General features: G+C 35.1%; 1 protein-coding gene across 1 annotated transcript; it reads left to right on the forward strand.

The window, feature by feature from the left end:
- Nucleotides 1–2,515: 2,515 nt before the first annotated feature.
- Nucleotides 2,516–9,526, forward strand: LOC122525712. The gene is made up of 2 exons (XM_043648632.1): nucleotides 2,516–4,316; nucleotides 9,174–9,526. Exons 1-2 carry the CDS (start codon nucleotides 2,516–2,518, stop codon nucleotides 9,524–9,526), a joined length of 2,154 nt encoding a protein of 717 aa, XP_043504567.1.
- Nucleotides 9,527–9,757: the final 231 nt, after the last annotated feature.

A 9,757-nucleotide genomic window follows, 5' to 3' on the forward strand; every position in this document is an offset into this window, starting at 1 on the left:
ATTCTGTATTTGTTTATATGCTATTGTTGATGCCAACTTCTTATGGTGTTCCATCAGCTGATATTACTCAGGCATAGCATAACCTTTATTGTCCTGCGTTGTTATTTTCGTCAGAGATATCACGTTTGACTTTGGATCGTTGGGATGTGCTTTCAGAATAAATATAAATTTTAAACTGTGTATCTCAGCTAATAGTATTTTTTCCTTAATTAGCAATAAAAATTTTGTTTCATAAGGTATATTCTATACAGTTCTTATAAGGATGATGTCTTGGAAATATAACTGCCTTGAGTTTCTGCAAATAAGAGTCTCTCTCGATTATTTTATTAATATTATTTACACTAAACTACATTATCTGCATTGCTTTACATTGTACAAATACAAATTACACTTAAAACTACACTATGTACATTAGTTACATTACATGCAAATAAGAGAAGCAACATTTACAGCTAATATTCACTCTTATTTTATTGGCTTATTACTAGCTTCGCAATTTGAACTCTAACCGTCTCTACTTATCAAACTCCTAACCGTTTCTATATTTTCTGTCCCGTTATTAACGTTCCAGAATATTTCTAAGCCTAATACTCCTGCGCGTCTTAACTGTAAGACACAAGCCAATTTAAATTATCAGTAAAGGTGACGAAATATAAATAGTAATATTTCGTTACATATATATATATTGGTAAACAAACCAACTTCCAAGATACAGATAAAGTTTATGGAAATCTTAATTCTATCTATCTGTCCTTCTTCTGCCATACGTGTCTATGAATATTAATATTATTTAGATATACTAATTAATTGGTGTAACGGAGTAAATATTAGTTTAGGATAGGCTATTGGATAATCTAATCTTAGTTTGTTTTACGATAGAATAGAAAACTTATGGAACTGTAGAATTCGTAAGAAAGGGTCCTCTTAAAAAAGGAATATAATATTTATTTCCGATCAAATAACATCTGGCGATCTATACTGTGGAGATTCCAAGAACGCTTTGTACGCACTCCCACTCTAAGGTTTTACGTAGATTTGGAAGAAAGAGGGTTGATGACCAATAATGGATCGGGAAAGGGACTAGGACCGCCTTGTGTACCCTTTCCCCGTCCGACGGCGATGGGACCGATGCATAAGAAAGAGAGTTAGTCTTATGATTGCGCTTCGAAAAGTATTATGATAGCACTGGAGTTATGTATTATGATTAAGTATAAAGAAGCCTTATAGTATTATGTCGAGATATTAAGTGGTCGTATTATGTTGAAGTGTTATGTGTTCTTATTGAGTGATTATTAGTTCTTATGTCTTATGTGTTACGGCTTTAATGCTCTATGTTTTCTTACGTTTATGATTATGTTATTTTGAAGCCTTATGTTTAAGTGATTTTATGTATGATTAATATATGTGTACTCTTAACTATTAATCCTGACAAACTGTTATCTAAATAGGAACGCCCTTTAATCTCTGCATCCAGAAGAAGATCTATCATCAATCATTCATCATCAATCAATCTTGTTTTTTTTTCTTTTACAAAAGTCAGAAGTGGGATAAGATTCACGTTCAGTTTCGAGTTAAGATTTAAGGTCAAGTTTTAGATCCTCTAAGTTTTATGAAAGTTCGGTAATTTTACGATTATTGTGTTACGCGTCGTGTGTGAATCAGAGGTCTGTTAGTGAATTCGGGATCAAAGGATACTTTACGAAAACATTAAGATGAGTACACTGAAAGTGAACCAGCTTAAGGACATGCTCAGTGCAAAGAATTTAAGTACGACCAGAAATAAGACCGAGTTGTATAAGCGGTTATTAGAGGCAGGAACGCCTGCTGCAGATTTATGTTTAACGTCGGGAGGCACCTATGAAGAATCGGACGAGCAGACCGAAGTCATGTCTGTACAAGGTTTTAATTACGTACCACCCCCTAACCCCGCACCTACGGAAATGGAATTGTTACGGCGGGCACGGGATTTAGCTGAGCGAGAAGCTGATCTCTTACGTAGGGAGTTGGAATTTTTAAGAAGGACGCCTCAGTCAGTGATAAGCGAAACGGGAAGATCCAGGGTGAAGAAGTGGCAAGATATTAAGGAGTTAATCGGTGAACTCGACGGCAGTGATATCGAATTCGACCGATGGGAGAAGCAGGTCAAAGGACTACTTGCCAGTTACGATCTGGATGCGCCTAGTTCTAAGGCCCTACTTGTAGCCGGCTAAGAGGAAAGGCCTTAAAATGGTATCACTCGCGAGTGGATTGCGTTGATTTGAGTAGCAACGATCTTTTGCGCGAGCTTAGGAAGATGTTTGGGCAGCAAGTTGATCCCCTAATTTTACGGCGCAAACTCGAGGCGAGAGTGTGGAAGCCTACCGAGAGTTTTACGGATTATGTGCATGACAAGGTGACATTAGCTAATCGCATCCCGATTAATTAAAAAGAAATAATTAGCTACGTAATCGACGGTATCCCAAGCCAGGAGTTACGCACTCAGGCCAAGGTGCAATGTTATGCCTCGTTGGAATCTATGATAACGGCATTCGCAAGTGTGTCGGCACCGAGGGAGACGCTTCATCGGCAGCGACGCGGAGATCTTCCGTCGGGCGGTAGGAGTGGACCTTCTTCCCAGAGTAAAGAGAAGACGAAGGGTGCGAACGAGAGAAGGTGCTATAATTGTAACGAGTTCGGGCACTTGATGGGAAATTGTCCCTGGTTGAAGAGGAAGCGTGGAACATGTTTCAGATGCGGCAATTTTGGTCATCGGGCCAGTCAGTGCCAGCAAACAGAAGAACAAATTAATTATGTCGCGATAACGCAGGAAGAGGACAACAACAACTTTCTGCGTGAAGTAGAACTGCGTATTAGTAAGGAGAAAAATAATTTAAGTATGCGGTTAGAAGCGCTCTTAGATTCAGGAAGCCCTATTTGTTTTCTTAAAGACCGATTTGTTCCGCGCGAATGTATGTTTACTAATGTTGATTCGAATCGGTACTGCGGGATAAATAGTAGCGGTTTGGAAGTGACCGGTTGTGTAAATGCGATATTAGTTTTCGGCGATAAGGAGTACGAAATTACGTTACGAGTCGTACCAGATAAGACGATGCGCAGCGCGTTAGTTATAGGTCGAGACTTTATGTTAGTAGCTAAGCTATTTTTAAGCGAAGAAAAAGAGATCGCCGATATTATGTGTATAGAGGTAGATCGCGATAACGATTCTGGTTCGTCGCAGGAAATGGAAATTAATGAAGACCTTCCATCGGATATAAAAGCGTTGGCATGTGAAATCTTTAACAGATGTTACATTAAAGCGCAAAGACCGTCTAGTCCGGCCGTTGAAAATACAATGAAGCTTATGTTAAGGGACGATAAACCATTCTCATGTGCACCACGTAGACTATCGTATAGCGAAAAAGACGTGCTAATGAATATCTTAAGAGAGCTTCTTGACAAAGGAGTAATTAGGGAAAGCACCTCGGAGTATGCATCACCGATTGTGCTGACGAAGAAGAAAAACGGACAGGTGCGATTATGTGTTGATTTTAGGAGGCTAAATAAAGTTACGTTGCGCGATAATTTTCCTCTTTCGTTGATAGAAGACCAACTTGATTTATTAAGCAGGAAAAAATATTTTACAACTCTCGATTTAAAAAATGGATTTTTCCATATTAGGATGGAAGAGGGATCGATTAAATATACCTCGTTCGTTACGCTAATGGGACAGTATGAGTATTTAAGAATGCCTTTCGGTTTAAAAGGTGCGCCTCTCCGATTTCAACGTTATGTTACGGAAATATTTAGGGAACACATTCACACCGGTGAAGTTTCGGTATACCTTGATGATTTTCTTGTAGCGGCGGAAACAATGGAACATCATCTTTGGTTATTGGAAAGAGTCTTTAAGTTGCTCGTCGCAAACAAGCTCGAATTACGATTAGATAAATGTCGTTTCTTCCAGACGAAAATAGATTGTTTAGGATATACGGTAATGTGCGACGGTATTAAACCGATGGGTCAAAGGCTCGATGCGGTAAAGAGATTCCCGATCCCGAGAGACATCCGGGACGTACAGAGCTTTTTAGGTTTGTGCTCTTACTTCCGTAAATTTGTAGAGAATTTTTCAGTTATTGCCAAACCTCTTTACGATTTGACTAGGAGAGATGTAAAATTCCAATTTGGGGACGTCGAGGAACAAGCGTTCACAAAACTTAAAGAGAAGCTAATGCACCTGCCAGTATTAAGTATTTATTCACTACGTGACGAGACAGAATTGCATTGTGACGCGAGTAGTATAGGTTTTGGGGCGATTTTAATGCAGAGGAAGTCGGACTGTAGATTGCATCCTCTTTTTTATTTATCTAAAAGAACGTCCGAACGGAGTCGAATTATCATAGTTTCGAATTAGAAGCGCTCGCGATTATTTATGCGTTACGTCGTTTTCGGCCGTACCTATTAGGTATAAAGTTTAAGATTTTTACCGATTGCCAAGCGTTAAGTCTAACTTTAAATTAAAAGGAAACGCACCCTCGGATAGCGCGATGGGTATTAGAGATGCAAAGTTACGATTATGTACTTGAACACCGATCTGGTTAACGTATGCCGCATGTAGACGCGTTAAGCCGGCAAATGTTAGTGGTAGAAGATAATTCTTTCGATAGGAGCCTTGCTTTGTGTTAGGGCGACGATTCTGTGATAAAAACGATACGTAGTGAACCGAAAAGTAAATTTTATGAGTTAAGGAACGGTTTGGTATACCTTAAACATCATGATCGAATTTTATTTTATTTACCCGCGTTGTTAGATGCGACCGTAGGAACCCGCGTAAGAAAGAGACTAAAGAAATATATTATTTTCATTTTTTTTGTTGTTAATCTTAAAAGCGTGCGAGTTCGGAAGCCGAACTCTGTCAGGATGGCCGAACTGTAACGGAGTAAATATTAGTTTAGGATAGGCTATTGGATAATCTAATCTTAGTTTGTTTTACGATAGAATAGAAAACTTATGGAACTGTAGAATTCGTAAGAAAGGGTCCTCTTAAGAAAGGAATAAAATATTTATTTCCGATCAAATAACATCTGGCGATCTATACTGTGGAGATTCCGAGAACGCTTTGTACGCACTCCCACTCTAAGGTTTTACGTAGATTTGGAAGAAAGAGGGTTGATGACCAATAATGGATCGGGAAAGGGACTAGGACCGCCTTGTGTACCCTTTCCCCGTCCGACGGCGATGGGACCGATGCATAAGAAAGAGAGTTAGTCTTATGATTGCGCTTCGAAAAGTATTATGATAGCACTGGAGTTATGTATTATGATTAAGTATAAAGAAGCCTTATAGTATTATGTCGAGATATTAAGTGGTCGTATTATGTTGAAGTGTTATGTGTTCTTATTGAGTGATTATTAGTTCTTATGTCTTATGTGTTACGGCTTTTATGCTCTATGTTTTCTTACGTTTATGATTATGTTATTTTGAAGCCTTATGTTTAAGTGATTTTATGTATGATTAAATATATGTGTACTCTTAAATATTAATCCTGACAAACTGTTATCTAAATAGTAACGCCCTTTAATCTTTGCATCCAGAAGAAGATCTATCATCAATCATTCATCATCAATCAATCTTGTTTTTTTTCCTTTACATTGGTTAGATTCCTAATTAATTGTTCTTTCTATAAAATCTTCTTTACTCCATTACTAAAATTAGATAACATATTTCTCTTATATTTTTACGTAAATACGTAATAAATGATTTAACAATTCTCGCTAAAAGTTTTATCACGAAGTGTTTATCGATTGATAAAAAAGTTCAACTTTGGTTCAATGATTTTTTTTGGTTGAATATTATCGAAACCAGAACTCGAACGTGATCTAAAATTGTCTTATATATTTAAATCGAATCTTAATAAAAGTTATTAATTTACTTTCTTTTTTCAAATCTGTTTTATATACTTATACAATATTGTGACGTCCGGCCACGCATATCTTCATCAATTTTTCCACAGTAGAATAATATTAACTAACAGAGACATTATTACAGTGATTTATATAAATTTCAACCGAAACTATTTTTAGTAGTAAGTACCGAAAACAATTACAACAGTAGTATTGATAAAGGATTAACTTATCATAACCAATTTATAAAATGCACGTAACAATTGTTCTCGAAACCTAGTTTATTTTATTAAAACATATGTCTTCTAACGATACAAAAGCAACCACGATAAATCATTGGAAAATGCCCAAAAATTCGATAAGCCATGTGCCTGCCCCCTACCATTAACCCTTGTTCGTAAACACGTGCTAATCATAGAATACCGTAAACCGTGGGGCCAGGAGGATCGAAGAACGTGAAATCTAAGATCGAAAGGACCAACGTTCTCTATTGTCTCCGGGACCCCATTGTCGCCATGAATACATTGCCATTCACTTAATAAAGAAATCTCTGCTAGAATCCTCGCCATGAAAGACATAAATATTAAACTAAAACTAATCGTCACCCGATCGATAGACTAAACTTAAAGAATTATGAACTAAAAGAAATACGTAGAACTTTCTCGAATGATTTTAATGGAAAAATATGGAAGATCCTCAAATAGCTTAGACTTTAACCCTCGAAACTCAGAAATACTAAAACAATTGCTGAAATACGAATCCTCCATGTATACTCGTACGACGAAAGAATAAATGAAAAAGAAATTATAGAAATATTACTAATGAGTAATTAAAAAAGGATTATTATATAAATATCGTCGAAACTAATTAAATAATATTCGAATGTTAAAGGAAGGAAAATGACTGCATGTTATAAGGTTAAACGATGGAGATATGTAAAGGAAATATTAAATAGGACTTAGATTTTAGGAAACTGCATTAATTATCTACGTAATGTTAATGAAAATATGTGAGCCTTCACAAGAATGTTCTAGAAGCTGTGGTGCATCAGGAAGGCTTGTGTTGGCTTACGACAAAAGGGTGTAGAAAGGACAATCCCCTCCACAACAGAATCCCTGGTCCCTATGAAAACTAGGAGGGCATTGCCCTCACGCCTTCACTCTGACCTTAGTTAAAGTAATTATCTGTGCTTTGTTGTTTTGTAAAAAACAGAAAAAAACAGCATCATGCCAGTAACTGCATCAGTTTTTTCTTTTGTAAAAAATTTCAAGAAAGATCGAATTTCTTTTTATATTCACTCATTTTCAAGTGACAATAACTTTTTATCTAATAAATGAATAACACAACTTTTTTGTTTTTTATTTTTGATGTTAATTACTTTATGCTATATCACCTTTCAAATTCATTCATTTATTACCAGATCCGATTAATATTACCAGAATAATACGATAGAAAAAATTTTTATCGGAAAAATACGAAAAAGTTTCTCCCAAATTCAATATTTGAAGAGATATCTAATACAGTACTAATACGATATTGAAACAACGAATTGATTTATAATGAACATATGTTGACTACTAAACTAACATCAGACTAATAATACTAATAATACATTAAATTCATTAAATCAATGAAAAAAAAAGAATAAAAGGTAAAATTTTGGTAAATTTGTTCTATGAATAATACAAAGAAGAACATTATTTTTTCGATTACTTTTATTATCATAATGTTACACGATATTTTTATATTTACATACACATGAAAATAGCCGGAAGCTATTCTAAAATTTTTGCTTCCATTGTATCGTTAGAATCTACTTGTCCACGTTACGTTCTATCGTGACTTTCGTACGAGTATTCCAACGTTAGTTCTCGAGAAAAAGCTTATTGCGTCGTAGTCGTAGAAATTTAGTAGAAAAGAAAATCTACGAAGTTAGATTATTCGTGTATTACTATTAGAAGTATTATTACTATTACGAGTCACCCTCTGCACGTGTTTTAGTGAAATCTTACAATCAAAAGAGAAATCATACTCGAATTTATCTTTCGATCATTTCGATAGAGAAAACAAAAGATTACAAAACATTTGGATACGTTCATTGTATCCTAAAATAAATGAAAACATTGATATTTAAGGTTACTCTTATATTTCCATTTCCTTTCAAACAGACATTCTAAAAGTAAGAAAAATTTTTCTTTGAAAAATCAACAAAATCTTTAGTTTGACAGATTTGGAAGTACTCTTGCACAGTGGTAAACCCTCCTAAAGGGAAATTATTCTTTGTGTTTCTCCTCTTCCTTAATTAAAAATTTCATACCTGAGGATTAAAATATCATTTAATTTTCAATCAATCGTAATTATGAATAGCGACAAAAGGAAGACCAACAATTGGTTTTGTCCCTTTTCGATACTTTTTACAGTAGAGGACAGAAAAGACAGAAACCTTTTGCTTCCTTATTCTTCCTATTCTTCCTTCACCAATGCATGTGCCCTGCACGTGCAGTATCAACAATTAGGAACTTTCCCGAGAAACTTTCCCTTTTTTACAATGGACGCATATTGTTTTGGTCAAGGTTTCCACCACCATGAATTCAAAATTCATTCAATTTTTAACCTCTCTCCTGATACCTCCTGAACCTGGAACCATATAAAAGCCTCTTCCCAAAAAGTTTTTCCTTATTACTGTCTTGTCCATCGAAGCTAATAGTCGTTCTTGCCAAGAAACGTTCTTGCCTTGTTCAAGTTTTAGTTGCTCGAGTTTAGTTGTTCGAGCTCCATCGATTTTCATTTGGGAATCCTAAGTGATACATCAAATTCGTTTCTTCGTTTAAGGAAGAATCATCAAACGTGCAACTTCCTCGTGCTCGTGCTCGTGCTCGTGTTCTTATTTTTCCTAATCAACGAGGTAAGGTATTTTAATAATTACACGAAAAATCTCTATCTTACGTACGAGATAAGGACATAGTGTTCGTTTCTGAAAGTAAAACAAAAGATCTAACGAATAATTTTCCATTTGTTATAGAAATATATTCGACAAAATGAAGGATACCACTGTCAAAGAAGATTTGGAATACTTCGTATCTAAAGCTATTAGACTAATTGCTAAGTTCGATCCAAGTAACAATGAATTTATTTGTTGGGAGCAAAAATTTAATAGAACCACGCGTAGAATTGAGCTACCATATGACATGAAAGTATCTTTCCTATTAAAACTGATTGAACCTCATGTTTTAACCGACGTCGAGAAAGAAACATGATTAAGTCTTACAGAACTAAGTAATTCCTCGTACAAAGATCTTGCAAATATATTACAAGATACTTTCAAAGAAGTTCCGGTATACGAGTTGTATAGAAGAACGTTCAGAAACCGAAAGCAAAGAGAGAACGAATCAACATCAAGTTTTCTTTACACACTTGAAACTATGTGCAATAATTGTAATTTTGGACGTCTTAGAGAGGCTGCCATACAAATACAATTTTGTAACGGTTTAAGAAATGAATTGATTCAATCTGTATTATGGAGACTGCAGGAATTAAATGCGGAAGAAATGCTAGATATTGCAAAAGAAATGGAACTCCATGACAGATACGAAGCCATGGGAATTCATTATCCTTATCCGGATATAGTTTATAATGTACTAAATTAACTTTTATTTTAACTGTTTACCTTTGTTTTTTTTTTTATCTTTTAACTTTTAACTTATTTTTCATGTAGAAAATTTTATAGTTTTTTTATATAAAATATAACATTATATTGATTGTATTATATTGTATTATTTAAAACATATTATACCAAAATTAAACAACACTTTTGATAATATATACGAGTTATTTTTATTTTTCCGAAGGGGTCAGTTTGATGGGTAATGATCTTTCTA

Source organism: Polistes fuscatus, unplaced genomic scaffold (genome assembly GCF_010416935.1).
Source record: "Polistes fuscatus isolate 324 unplaced genomic scaffold, CU_Pfus_HIC Scaffold9, whole genome shotgun sequence".
In the NCBI taxonomy this organism is placed as follows: domain Eukaryota; kingdom Metazoa; phylum Arthropoda; class Insecta; order Hymenoptera; family Vespidae; genus Polistes; species Polistes fuscatus.